This window comes from Hibiscus syriacus, unplaced genomic scaffold (assembly GCF_006381635.1).
Source record: "Hibiscus syriacus cultivar Baekdansim isolate YM2019G1 unplaced genomic scaffold, ASM638163v2 tig00110109_pilon, whole genome shotgun sequence".
NCBI classification, from domain to species: domain Eukaryota; kingdom Viridiplantae; phylum Streptophyta; class Magnoliopsida; order Malvales; family Malvaceae; genus Hibiscus; species Hibiscus syriacus.
The window spans coordinates 1,055,872-1,071,309 of NW_024062593.1; the positions used below are offsets into that span (position 1 = coordinate 1,055,872).

The 15,438-nt window shown below is 33.4% G+C and overlaps 1 protein-coding gene and 2 pseudogenes across 1 annotated transcript; 2 read left to right on the forward strand and 1 right to left on the reverse strand.

Moving 5' to 3' along the window:
* Positions 1-632: 632 nt before the first annotated feature.
* On the forward strand, positions 633-1,865 carry LOC120214972 (annotated as a pseudogene).
* Positions 1,866-7,018: 5,153 nt separating this feature from the next.
* On the forward strand, positions 7,019-11,292 carry LOC120214973 (annotated as a pseudogene).
* Positions 11,293-13,647: 2,355 nt separating this feature from the next.
* LOC120215044 lies at positions 13,648-14,136 on the reverse strand. Its single transcript, XM_039212838.1, has one exon. The coding sequence runs from the start codon at positions 14,134-14,136 to the stop codon at positions 13,648-13,650; it is 489 nt and encodes a 162-aa protein (XP_039068769.1).
* Positions 14,137-15,438: the final 1,302 nt, after the last annotated feature.

A 15,438-nucleotide genomic window follows, 5' to 3' on the forward strand; every position in this document is an offset into this window, starting at 1 on the left:
TCAAAACATTGGGGGAAGGTCGACTTGCTTCTTTTCTTTTTGTTGTTTCAATATATAAGTTATTCTATTCTTGGTGACGTGAATATAACAAATTAAGTCAAGAGTAGGTATAATCATGAGTCAGATCAGGTTGAGTTTTTGATTTAATCTGAACCCGATTTAAGTATATCATCCTTCAAAATATCATCTGACTCGACTATATAAAGATTAATTATACTACTTTTTATATATCTGGTCTAATTGAATTAGGTCTTATTATATCCTTAGAAAATATAACTTGATTTGAATTTAAACTTTTTTTTAAAAAATTATAACTCAATCGGATCAAATAAGAACTCATCAAGTTTGTATCAAATACTCATATCTAATTAGAAGGATCATCCTCATTTATAGATATATAAAATATCCAATCTAAATTAACGGATCGATAGATTATATACACACCGATAGTTAAATAAAAAACATTAATAATGAAATACTTTTTAATGAAAACTTTGATATCTGTTATTATTTTAGATTTAATGGTTAGTTTTTTAAAAAAATACCCTAACCTCAACTAATCACTAATGGGATTAAAAATTTAAGCAAGATTAAGGTCTGGTAACCAGTGTTATAATATGGGCTGAGCATCTCCGAGAAAGAATCCGAAAACCCACCAACCCAACCACTGTGGCTTCCTGTTTCTTTCAGTAGAACCCTAATTTCCTAAAAGTTTCGTCCTTGTGCAATGGCAATCTGCTTCCAATTTCAATCCCCTCTAAAACCCATCAACTTCCCTGTATCCACACCCAAAAAGGTCCCCCTTTTGAGATGCAAAGCCTCATTTTCAACCACCACCACTACAGAGCTCGAGCCAGTCTTCACCTCCGTCAAGTCCTTCGCTCCAGCCACCGTTGCCAATCTCGGCCCGGGTTTTGACTTCCTCGGCGCCGCCGTTGATGGCCTCGGAGATTGCGTCTCGCTCAGCATCGACTCTTCTGTCACCCCCGGTCACGTTTCGATCTCTGAAATCTCTGGCTCCTCTAAACTCAGCCCTAATCCTCTTTTCAACTGTGCTGGCATCGCTGCCATTGTCACTATGAAAATGCTCAACATTCGTTCTTTCGGCCTTTCGCTCAAACTCGAGAAAGGCTTACCTTTAGGCAGTGGCCTCGGTTCCAGTGCCGCCTCCGCCGCCGCCGCTGCAGTGGCTGTCAACGAACTGTTTGGTGCTAAACTCGGAGTCGATCAGCTGGTTCTCGCCGGATTAGAATCCGAAGCCAAAGTTTCCGGTTATCACGCTGATAATATTGCTCCAGCAGTCATGGGAGGTTTTGTTCTAATCAAAAGTTATGATCCTCTGGAGGTAAAACCCTTAATTTTCCCACAAAATCAGGAACTGTTTTTCATTTTGGTCATCCGGAATTCGAGGCTCCCACGAAGAAGATGCGGGCGGTTTGCCTGCGGAAGTTGGGATGCCGCACCATGTGGAATTGCAGCCAAGCCGGTGCGCTGGTAGCTTCGGTGTTGGAGGGTGATGTGGTGGGGTTGGGGAAAGCAATGTCGTCGGACAAGATTGTAGAGCCAAAACGGGCACCATTGATTCCGGGAATGGAGGCTGTGAAGAAGGCGGCAATCAAGGCTGGAGCTTTCGGTTGTACAATAAGCGGAGCTGGGCCTACTGCGGTGGCTGTGATTGACAACGAAGAGAAGGGGGAGGAGATTGGGCAAAAAATGGTGGAAGCTTTTCTGGAAGAAGGGAATTTGAGATCGGTTGCAATGGTTAAAAGGCTTGATCGAGTTGGTGCTAGACTCATTGACAGTGTTCCCAGATGATGATCAAAAGCATATATTTGCCTTTGATTTCGCAAATTTCAGTCAAGTTGTTGCAATGTGTGAAAGCTTCATTTTCATGACTTTGAAATAAAACCTGATCTTTATGATCTTTACGTTATGTCTTAGCAAAACATATACAATACCTGGAAGATGATTATGAATGAAGATCAAAACTTTAAATCACTAACTCAGTTGTTCTTAACCTGCTTTGAACAATGCCAGTTGTGAATACTTAGGTACACAAGGGAGCATATGGTGATGCAGATGCCGCCACCGGTGTGGGGAAGATCTCAGCACATATATCTTGTGTTTTGAATTTCATGATGCAGAAGATATCCATTGTTTCAAAGTAAGATGTGTTATCATTCGAATAGAACTCTTGGCAACATTGACGAAGAAGAACCTCATGGCAACGGTTATACTAGGAAACATCAACAAATCGAACTAAGTAGTGATGCAGCAGATGAACTGATACTAGGAAATGATTTTAAGATGAGACTATAGAGATTACTTGATATTTGTGCATGCACAAGTTAGAAGAGTTATTTGGGTCAGTTTTTGAAAGAAAAGAAGCAGTGCAGTAGCACAACAAGGCTAGGTTCTCCACATTACCTGCTGAAGCATTTCAATTCCCACACCTACTACTAAAGCAGGCTTAACTCCTGGTTCACCCTTCCAATTTGGTCCCTTTGCGGTTTCAGCTGCTTCATAAGATACTTGGAAGAAAGAGCTGACTGACTCACCAAAGCAGCAGCATGGACATAGCCGTAGCCTGCAAGGGCATCAGCACAAGTCCGAGACATTACAGACCTCTGTCTAGATCTTTGTATGCTCTCTTTGTGCATGTAAACTCTTTGAAATGCCGTTTCCTTTTTTCCATCTCGGCCTTCTTTCTCAAATCATCTTCATGCTAGATGCCAACCACCACCAATCCCCAGCATTTGTAATCACTGGACTGCAGTGTTTCCTGCTTTCAATGCTTTTTCCTGTGCAGTTGGAACTATGTCCCTGCCGTGAGATCGAAGGAGTCCGTGCATTGTCATCAGATTGCTCGTCGACACTGTCCTCATCCGACTCTTCGGTTCTAACTGGTTGACAGGTCTGACCGTCCAAGAAAGACCTTCTTCAGTCCCATATAACTTGATTCAATCTTTTCCGGCGGATATATCAAGATGTTTATAATCCCGATTGATGGGGCTAATGATTTACTCTCTTCTATCGACGTTTCACCTTCAACACCAAGCCCCTCAACTAGCAAAGCCATAACATATGTTCATCTACATAATATCAGTACCATCCGCAGCATCATTATTCATCATAGGCAGCCCATGGTGGCCAAAGACTAATACTCTTTCAGAAGCGCACATCACATGTAGGGCTGTAAACTTTTTAAGCACACGAGTCGAGTTTAATTTCTAACTTTTTTAATAAAATCGAATATAATAATACTTGAGCTCGACTTGATTCGTTTACCTTCCTCAATGATAATAAATTATTAGTATAATGGCAAAAAAAACCCTTAATGTTTGCTATATTTTTCAGTTGTACCTTTAAAGTTTTTTCTTTGGTAATTTAGACCTTGAAGTTTTAATTTTTCAAATAAATCATATTTAACGATCAAGTAACAGTTAACATTTTTATCGATGTGTCAATTTAAATCTCAATATTTCAGTTTTTATTTTAAAAAATAAATTATTTTTGAATTATCAAAAATCTATCAACATTATTGTTGACGTGGCATAATAAAGTATAATTGAAAAATAAGCAAATATTGAGATTTTGAACTTTGAGATTAGTTTAGCTTCTTATAGTTGTGCTAATTTTCCGCTTGGCCTAGCTCTGTGAATTCTTCTGGATCTGAACTTTCAACATATGGGGACTTGCAATTATATTATCATTTTTTTAATGTACATGTATAAGTTATGTTTGACTCAGTCTATGAAAAGAATAATATTACATTTTTAGTGCCTAAATTATTATTTTTATTTTGTTTTAATGCTTAAACTTTATTTTTTTAAAATCATGTCGAATGTTTATTTAGATTTCAATTTGGTATCCCGCTATTAAAAAATTAGCAAAACTGTTGACATGACGTTTTTTTATTCTTTTCAATGATGATGTGGCATTACTTTATGGTGATACATCAACATCACCGTTAAGTTTTTAACAGAGATGTACCAAAATGAAACTTAAACTTAATGTTAGGTATGATTTTAAAAAGAATATAGTTTAGGGTACCAAAATGAAACAAAAGTAGTAGTTTAGGTATAAAAATGTGTAATTTACCCTATTAATAAAATAGACATCGAAAATACGGGGAAGGTGGAAACATAGCCATAGGCTTTAGTTATATATCTCTGAACAATATCGGCGGCCTACTTGCTTGGTTACCTTAGACTTGGGGGAAATGAAGATCCTAAAACTTCATTTACTTCTAGGCAAGGTTAATACGGTTAGATGGTGTCTAATTATACTTCCAGTCCTCATACTCTTTACACATTTTAATTTTAATCCTTTCATCTTTTTGTTTAAAAATTAAATTCCAATTAATAATATTGTTTTAAAAAATAAATTCAAAGCTTCATGAAGACCATATAAGAAAAAGCAAAAGCAAAATTATCGACTTTCATAGTGTTTCTTCGAACCATCACCCTATAACCTTACAACTCAAGAATCAGAATAAAAAATCTTTGAATCACATGTTCGATATTTTAGCTGTTTATTTGGCATTACACAAGTGTCATATTGACTGTGTGAGTACTTTTTTTGAAAATAATTTTCAGATAATCCAATTTAATAAAAATAATTTGATAATACTATCAATTCAACAATAATTAAACTAAAAGTGCAGGAAAAAAAATAAACCCAGAAGATTAATATTAAGAGATAAAATTTCAATCCTGAAAATAGTATAGGGACTGGTAGTGTAATTTGACCGTAAAACTAAACAAATAGTTGTTGTAGCTTTTGTTTTTGTGGGATTGAGCGGAGATAGAGGAATCCTATGTAATATGGTCGGTAAATTTTGGCACTTTCCACGTACATCTATCATGTGTATTAATTATTTAAATATTTTTAAAGATGAAGTTAAAAAAATTTAAATTATGATATTAAAATTAAGAAAAATAAAAGTATTTAGACCGGTGAGATTAAATAATTGATGTCAGTTTCTTGTAAGGGATTTCAATTATTTGTAAAGTGATGTTAATATTATTTTTAAAATAATGTTAAATTCATTTTTATATACGTTTCTTTAAAAATATTTTATTTACATTTAACATCCGATACAATTACTATCTTATAATTTTACTGGAATCTTAAAAAATAAATCTTAGATTATAATTCTTAAACTCTAAACTCTAAATTTAAAATCTTAAATTCTAAATAGGACAAATGGTATTATTAAAATATAGTTTATTAAAAAAAACAATTCACCTCGAGTGCATATATTATTTTTATTATATATATTTAAATATTTAAAATATGACTTTTAACACCGATATTTACAAGTAATAACGTTTGAAGCTGAGTTCAGTGATTACGTAAGCGTGGCCCATTAATAAATGGTTTAACTACGTCCCGAGTCCCTATACTCTTAAAGCCTTAATATTTAGTATCCTACTTATGTTTCCTGAACTTTGATTTGAAAATTAAATTTTAACTGATAATATACTATTAATAGATTTTTGTTAAATTAGAGTATGTTGCATTTTAATGTTTAAGGGTCTGATTTAAATTTAAAATTATTTAAAAAATACATATTTAGGATTTGATTCTTCATGTTCATGTGCTTCTGTCATTTTTATTATTCCAATTCCACTGTTAGATTCTGTCTAATAAGGCAACTTGCCAAAATAACCTAAAAAAAGTAAAGGAGTTTGGATCTTAACTACTAAGTTTTATAGGGAAATATTTATATTAAAAATAATAAAAATTATTTATTTATAGTTTTAAATGTTATAATTAAGTCCTTAAAATATAAATATAATATCAATCTTTTTTTTTCATTAATTTAACCAGCTCAAATAAGATATCTAATTAATCGTTCAATAATTCAGATATCGATGATTAAATAAAAAATTAATCAGTTAAAATATGTTCCAAAGCATATTTTTAAAAAATTTGGATTGAATTGATTTTTTCCATTATGTGGTCAAACTGTAATTTTACCATTATGAGGGCCCTATGCCTATAGGTTAGATTTTTACTGACATCTAACATTTAAATTGACGTTAAACTAATAGAAGAGTTTAATTGATACGATATTGATGCTTTGAAATTCAATTAAAGTATATATAAGTTTAGGGACCAATTCAAGATTTAGACCATAGTGTTATGGATGTGCTCAAGTCCGGTTCAAATAAATCTTCTATTTATTCTGAATTACAAACACAGAAGGTCAACGAGAAAAACAAAAAAGGGTATATTAGTCAAAGTGAAAGTTGGCATGCACGGGAAACTTCATAGTTCAAACTTCAAAGTTGCTCGTAAGTTTCTAGTTTCAAGACTGCTATAATATTTTGACCAAAACAACCTTAGAACACATGTCGCAAGCCCACCAACCTTTTACTTCGCGTGATTAATACGCACCAATCAGATCACTATAAAACCAACGTTTTCGTTATTCTCCAACATGGGAGAAAAGATCAACAGTGAGCATCGATGGTTTTACCCTTTAACATGATTGTAAAAACAGTAAATTAACTAATATTTGTGGTCTAATTTGGAATATCACCTTTCTATTTTATGAAAATTATTAAATTAGTCCATATACTATAATTTATCAAAATTTGATCATTGTACTTTATAAAATTTGATAAATTAATTCAATTTGGTAAGGTGTTTAAACATGGTCATTATATCACTGACCTGAAAATAAATAGTTTAAAAATTTATATGTAAGGAATTAGCAAAAAGAATATGAAATTATAGTCCATTTAATGTAATTTATCATAATTTAATCTTTGTCCTTCACAAAAGTTGAGAAACTAATCCAATTAGTTACTCATACAGTTTCTGATTTTATTTACTATTTTAATTGATCGGACCATCAATTTGATCTGTTTCGGACAACCATGCAATTTTTGTGAAGTACGAGGATAAAAGGCTGACAAATTAAATATAAAGATAAATTATAAATTTTATAGAAAAAGGGATGTAAGTCATAATTAAACCCATAATTTCGCTAAAGCCGCGTTTTTTTAAGGTGAAAAAGGGCAAAAAGAAAGGAAGAAGAAAGAGAGGAGAGCGAGGCGGTCAGCACTCGGCAAGGACGATAGTTCTTAGAAACACTTCACCCTCCCATACAAATAACAACAAAATCATAATCTAATTTCAAACATTAAAATACACCCAGCACACAGCTGGTTCTTACGGATGTGTTCTTATTAGAATCCATCATCTTTACCCATTTCCTTTAATAATCTAACTTTTCTTCCTTTTTTCCACTAAAAAACTGGTAATTCATCTCTCTCTCTCTCTCCCCTTTTATTGATTCCTATTTGTGCTTAGATCTTTTGGCAGCTTGATATCTCTTTTAGCTATAGAAAAGGTGCTGACTTTGTTACTTTACATAACTTATTTGGTTTATTGCAAATCAGTGAAAAGTTTCTTTCTAATTTTGATGCTCTGATCTGATATGGGTTTTTTTGATGCTTAGATTTATGGGTTTAGCATGAAAATTTCTGGGAATTATTGAAAGCTTACATTTTGTTTCCTTCTGTTTTGTTAGTGTAAATTGATGAGATATCATTGGATGAGGAAAATAGTGTCGTGGGAGAAATATTGATTGTTTCATGGGCAATACATGCCGTGGATCTTTCAAGGGGAAGCTTTATTCTTCGAACCGCACCGCTACCAACACTTCGTCCGGCCGATCGAATTCCACCACCGATTATTCCCCTTCCACCGTGAACTCTCAACAGCTCATTGCTCAAGAATTCTCCAAAGAAACCACCAAAAAAGACCCAACTTACCCCTCATTAGCCCACTAACAAGAAAGACAACAACATGAGGCGCGGTATTGATCACCAGGCTTACTATGTTTGGGTCATAAGACCCCCAACATCCGTGACCTTTACACTTTGGGTCGTAAGCTAGGACAAGGACAGTTTGGGACTACTTACTTGTGCACCGAGATCTCCACGGGCATCGAGTATGCCTGTAAGTCGATATCCAAGAGGAAGTTGATCTCCAAAGAGGATGTTGAGGATGTTCGGAGGGAGATTCAGATAATGCACCATTTGGCTGGTCATAAGAACATCGTGACGATTAAGGGCGCATATGAGGATACCTTGTACGTGCATATCGTGATGGAGCTTTGTTCAGGAGGTGAACTGTTCGACCGCATTATCCAGAGAGGGCATTACTCCGAGAGGAAAGCTGCTGAATTGACTAAGATCATTGTTGGGGTTGTCGAGGCTTGTCATTCGCTCGGGGTTATGCATAGAGACTTGAAACCCGAGAATTTCTTGTTAGTTAACAAGGATGATGATTTTTCTCTCAAGGCCATTGATTTTGGACTCTCCGTCTTCTTTAAACCAGGTATGGAACTAATTGTTACAACATAAGTAGCTGGAGGCTGGAGCATACTCCAAGTAATTAATGGTGAATATTTTTTTTGATGCCTTTAAGCCACTACTTGTTCCTCAGTTTGTAGGTCATTTACTCGATCTTGCTTAAATCTGATTCCAATACTTAACATTTCAGAATTGAAGAGCCAATTTTTCTTATTTTTAGCGAGTAACTTAATAATTTGCTAATTGGGCCCCTTTAGAATATAATGAAATTGATCTCTTCTTAAATCAATTTGATTGACAAAATGTGCGGTTTACCATGTTAGGCCAAGTTTTTACCGACGTGGTTGGCAGCCCGTATTATGTTGCTCCTGAAGTACTCCTCAAGCATTATGGACCAGAAGCAGACGTATGGACTGCAGGAGTAATACTCTATATATTGCTAAGTGGTGTTCCGCCGTTTTGGGCAGGTATTTATAATGTTTTATGGTTATGTAACTTGAAGAGTTTTTAAGTAATTCTGTACTTAAGAGTGATTCTGTCTTTTCTTCAGAAACACAGCAAGGAATATTTGATGCAGTGTTAAAAGGATATATGACTTTGATTCGGATCCATGGCCCTGATATCTGATAGTGCAAAGGACTTAATTAGAAAGATGTTATGCTCTCGACCTTCAGAGCGGCTGACTGCTCACGAAGTATTATGTATGTTGTATATACCGCCTCTCAATTATTATCTAAGTTGGTGTTAATGAACTGACAAAAAGATTAACTTCTCCATATAATATATTTTCTTTTGAATCGTTTAGGCCATCCTTGGATTGGTGAAAATGGGGTTGCTCCTGATAGGGCACTGGATCCAGCTGTACTGTCTCGCCTTAAACAATTCTCAGCAATGAATAAACTAAAGAAGATGGCTTTACGGGTAAGATTCTTGAGATGGTGTATGTTCCAAAGTCTTCATCTGTGTATCAGTCTGCACATTGTGAGAGATGAAACGGGATGTATATGTAAAACAAGGGTTTTGTCAAATAAATCATACAATGTTTTCTTCGTGCCATGAAGGCCTAATATGCAATCGATGCAGCAGAAGCTAGCTGTTTGTCATTAAACAAAGAATGCACCGTTTTTTCCTCTCAAATATTTCCCTGCCTCACTCCAACATGTCTTTGCACTCGATATTTTAGAGTTATTGGAAGTTCATGTTGGATTTAAACTTTCTCTGCCCTCTTCTTACTATCAGGTGATAGCTGAAAGTCTATCCGAGGAGGAGATTGCTGGTTTGAGAGAAATGTTTACAGCTATGGATACTGATAACAGTGGTGCAATCACATTTGATGAACTCAAAGCCGGTTTACGAAGATATGGCTCTACCTTGAAAGATACGGAGATAAGGGACCTTATGGATGCTGTAAGTTTGTTACAAAGTGGATATCTAAATATTCGGTTCATTGTCCTTTTATCTTATCTTTCTCCATACTGCTCTTTTTTGAATCATTCATTCATTTCTTTTCTTTTTCTTGCTTAATGTCTTTGCTTTGCTTTGTATTCATATGGTCTAATGTCTAAATGCCAACTTATACGTGTTCATAAATATGTGGTTATACTGCTTGTCACTTATTTCCCGTATTAATTTGCATGTTTGCAACCGAATCATCTGAGCTTGTTTATTTGTGTTCTTAGGCTGATGTCGACAATAGTGGGACCATTGATTATGGAGAATTTATAGCTGCAACGGTTCACCTTAACAAACTAGAGCGTGAGGAGCATCTCGTTGCAGCATTCAGATACTTTGATAAGGATGGAAGTGGCTATATTACAGTTGATGAGCTTCAGCAAGCTTGCGCTGAGCATAACATGACCGATGTTCTGCTCGAGGATATAATTAGAGAAGTTGATCAAGATAATGTAAGTCATCTTACCTTCACAATTGGATGGTAACGACATTCTTGAGCTACCTAATTTGTTTCATCAAACTTTATGGTTGTTTTCTTATATGGTCTAGCGTGCTACTGGTAATAACAAGATGTGATAACATGTCCATTTACATTAGACAAAGTTGTGGGGTTTGTGCTATAGCAGATACTCGATCCTCGCCGCACTGTTTTTTTTGTTGGAACAGTTCTTTTTTCCTTCATTTGATGATTAAGTTTCGATTCCCTGATACTACTGCATTTCTTTTTCAGGATGGAAGAATTGATTATGGTGAATTTGTTGCCATGATGCAAAAAGGTAATGCAGGAATCGGTAGACGAACCATGCGAAACAGTCTGAATATAAGCATGAGAGATGCCCCCGCAGCTCTATAACTTCCAGCCACGCACATCATGTACAGGTATCTTCCGTCTAGCTCCGTAGAAGCATCGTATATACACACACTGACACACATACATCCAAGATAGTTGAACCACAAGTAAAATAAAGCAGCCACATAATCTACTTTTAGAAGTAATGGTGAAGAATAAAGACGCCTTTGAAAACCCCGTAAGTTGGACGGAGTAACAAGTACCGAAAAACTCCAATATTGTTGCATTGGTGTTGGCATTATCATTAAAGGTACCGAGAAAGACTTCGCCACGATAACTCAGAAATGTGATTGTCGATTTCTCTTAAAGAAAAGGACCCGTGTCCCCCCTTACCGGACCTTTTGACCTTCTCCGAATTACATAGTAATGATGTCTACTTATTCGCAGTTTGTACATCAATGCCAGTAGATGATGATCCATGACAAACCGTTCGGGAAACAGTTCTGGTTCCTCGATGCTCCGGGACTTTGTGGTGAAGAAATGGTTGTGAGAGGTTCTTTGTTGGAGTATTTAGTGAGATGCTATTGAACAATCATGGGTTTTTAAACTTGAGGAGTCTGTGGAAGTGTTGAAGTTGTTGAAATTACGATGTCATTAGTTATGTCTTTAATTGATGTTTTTGTGTTGATTTATTAAGGATTTGCAGATATTGTGTTGTGAAACTGCTTCATTTTTCTCCCTTTTCAGCTTTATGTCCCAACATTTTTATTTCCAAGACAAGACGTTAAGTTCTTTAAACAATATGCAGTGTTTGAATCTTGAGCTTTATAAATAGAATGAATTATGTTCAAATCCTAAACTATACATATATACTAATCACATCCCTTATTAATAAAATCATTAGGTAAATCATTAGGTCAAGTTATATTATTATATGAAAAATAAAATAAAATTTAGGTTAAATTATGGTTGACACTAATTACATATTTGGATGTATTTGGAGATGAAATTAGAATATTCAAAAGTCTGGGGATTGATTTAAAATTTTCAAAAGCTGAAGGATTAATTTAGAATGAGACTCATAGTTTAGGGATGAAATTAGAATTCTCAAAAGTTTAAGGATCAATTTAAAATAAAGGTAATAGTTTGGGGACATATGATGCAATTAACTCTTATTTTATTAAGAACATGACATACTTTCGTTTGTATATATATACACACTTAATTCTTTGGTAAATTTAATAATGGTAGATCTAACTTCCAAGTTACAAGCAATATGAAATGCAACGTCATCAATACATAATAATAAAATTTATTACTTTTTAGAAGCTAGGAAGTTCCTATCATTATTTATTTATATTTACGGGTAAATTATATGTCTAGTATCTAAACTATTGCTTTTGTTTTGTTTTGGTGTCTATACTTTATTTTTTTTAGAAAATCATACCTAACATTTAGTGTAAGTTTTAATTTGGTATCTCATCATTAAACAATCAATAGAATTATTGGCGTGATATTTTTTTTTTAATTTTTCGATGATGATGTGACATTATCTTATGTCGATTTGTTAACATCACCGTTAAGTTTTTAACTATAGGATACCAAAATGAAACATAAACTAAACGTTAGATATAATTTTGAAAAAAAAATTAAGTACCAAAATGTAATAAAAATAATAGTTTAAGCACTAAATGTTTAGTTTACCCTTTATTTATTTGGTCAATCCAACTAAAAGCCATTTGTTAGTTGGCAAAACTTGGCATGAAGTAATAGAAGACACATGTAGGACATGTGCAGTTTCTTTACCAACAAAAATGGAAAAAGTTATCAATTATATAAAATATTGGATTATTTTTATGTTATTTTACACCTTATTTATTTTAGTATTATTTGTTTTATCTAAATTTTAGATTATATAATTTGAGATTAAAATAAATAAATTATATAAAACAAAATTTACTGTCTATGTAAATAATAACCAAAATCTTAAATAAAAATGATAAATATATTAAAGGTCTTAATTAGTATTTTAATTTTACATGAAAGTTATTTTAATATACATTTTGTTTATTAAATAATAACTTAAATTTTGTATATAAAAATAATAGATGTAAGGGTTTAGTTCAAATATTGAATTATTTAGTATTAAGATAAAATTAATGGTAAACAACATGTTTAGATTTAAATTATTAATTTTATTTCGTTTTGGTACCTAAACTTTATTTTTTTAAATCATACCTAACATTTAGTTTATGTTTCAATTTAGTCCTACACCGTTAAGTTTTTAACGGTAATATTAACGTGTCATTATAAGTAATGTCATGTCATCATTGAGAAAAATAAAAAAAAAACTTCATAAGTTGTTTTAATTTTAACGGTGAGGTGCTAAATTGAAACTTAAGCTAAATATTTGATATGATTTTGGGAAAAAAAAATTTTGATATCAAAACGGACTAAAAGAATTAGTTTAAGCGGTAAACATGAAATATACCCTAAAATTAATAAAAATATATAAATTTTAAGCATTAAAAATATTTATTATATCAAGACACGTTAAATGTATATTTTAATTTCAACAATACAATTATCTATTTGTTATTAATTTGTAATAATATTTTAATTAAATGATATATTTTAATTTTTTAAACAATTTATCTAATACTAAATCCATAATTAAAATCTGGAATCAGCAATTCTGGTTCAGTAAACATTTGCACCGACGTTTATATAGAAAGCGACCCAATATGTTGGTATAACTCTTAAAATTACACCTCTGTAACAAATTATTAACACTAATTATTGGCAAATTCAATCTCATGCAAACACAGAAACTAGATTTCTATTACAATACTTGTACAACTTAATCCTGCAGGGGGAAAACTTATAGTGACAATTCGGTTTTTCGTCGCTAATAGATGATTCTAAGCAATATCACTTTATATGAGAACATTTGCATTGTATGATGTAAAACAAATTAACGAAAGCTTAAACCCAGAATTCTACTGTGTTTTTTATCTGAAAATCTGGAAGCAAGGAAGCTTTATCGACAGTAGAATTCGAATTCTTCAAGATTCAACCATAGGTGTAACTCTTTCCATCATCGAAATTCTTGGAGTAATCTAAAGGATTGTACCTGCAAGTTTGTGGGAGGCCAACCTTATGATGAGATCCCACGAGTTTTCTGACCTCAGATCTGACTTTGTAAAAGACATGCCTCCAACTGCCTTTGTTATGGCACCCAAGGATCCTGGTTTCTTCTTCGTTCATCTCGATGTCCTTAGCGAAAATGGGTTTTTTGGAGAGAACCCAGGACCAGCCCCAGTCCCACCATTTTCTGATCGAGCTACCGGCGTACTCTCCCATGGAGGACAAAGATTTTGGCCTGGGGAATGTCCATGACTTCGCATCCGGCGAAGAGGTGGGCTGTAATTTGAGGGATAGAGCGGAGAGCCGCCGTCGTAGCCGCCCTGGGCCGTAGGATGCTAGGAGGTGGTCTTTGGATTCGGTTTGCGTTACGGGGAGTGCAGTGTTTTTCTGGAAGCCTTGCATAATGGAGCTCATGGCTGGTCTAATGGCAGGAAAGGAGAAAGGTTTAAAGAGATTTAGCGACGGCTGATAATGGTGGCGTTGCTGCTAAGGGAAACAAGAGAGGATGATCATGAAACAGATAATGAGGTGAAATGTTAGTGTTCACAGCCTGTTTTTATTCCCTTTTCCTAAAGGAAAAATAAACCGTGGAAGTTGGTGGTGAGCGTTATACTAGCTAGCCCCGTGTCGGATAAATATATAATTTTATATCAATAAATATGAAAAATTTTATATTAAAATTTAATAATTTAAATTTATAAAATTTCAATACTATTAAATTAGATCATCAATAAAAAATATTTTTAAAAAACTAAAATAATGTGAGGATTTGAAATTTTTAAATGTATGACTATCCAATTAAGCAAATTCGATTTGATTTGAGTAGAATTCAATGATTTTTTTTAAAATAGTCAAAATCTATAAATATATCTTATTTTTATATCTGTTTTACAATCAAGATTTAAAGTTCGTAGTTATCATTTTTAATAATATAGTCCCCATGATACGTGACAATTATTTATAAATTACTTACTTTTGTTTATTTATTTTGAGATAAATTAAGTAGTGAAATTATATGATGATTAATCATTAATCAAGGTAGATACATTGTCTATTCATATTAATGATGCATATTATATGTATAGTTAGTACAATTCAATAATTCAAAGCAATGTAATAAAGTGAAGATGATTTGAAGAAAAGCACATAATCTAATTGAATTAGAGTATTAAGCAGTGTCGGACTTTATTGTAAAATCAAAAGAGTAGAAAGATTACGTTTATAAAATTCATAATAGAATAACTAAATTTTAAATGTGTGAAAGTACAGGGATTGAGAGTACAATTAAATTTTGTGTTCGTGTCGGTTCCGGTATAAACACAAACATGGGTGACGGCTTACGAGGAAAGACAAATTGGAGACAATAAGGACAGATAAGAACAGGGTGGAAATGAACTGGCGCACCCATAGAGGTGGGAACACCACATTTAGCCTTCAAGATTACAGAGGTTGCTTGGCTTATTTAGTAAATTGTGAGGAAAAATTAAAGAAAAAAATAAAGATGATGAAAAATTATTTAGAGGAACAGAAAAAAAAAGTTAGGCATATTATAAAATTAACCTCCAACATTTATCAAAATTATCATTTTAATATTATTTTTTGAGTAAATTACACAACACCTCACTGAATTTTATTCTCTCTTATTTTACTAATCGTACTTTCAATTTTTCTAATTTCCTTACTGAACTTTTGAACTATTCATGTTTTGCTCACTCT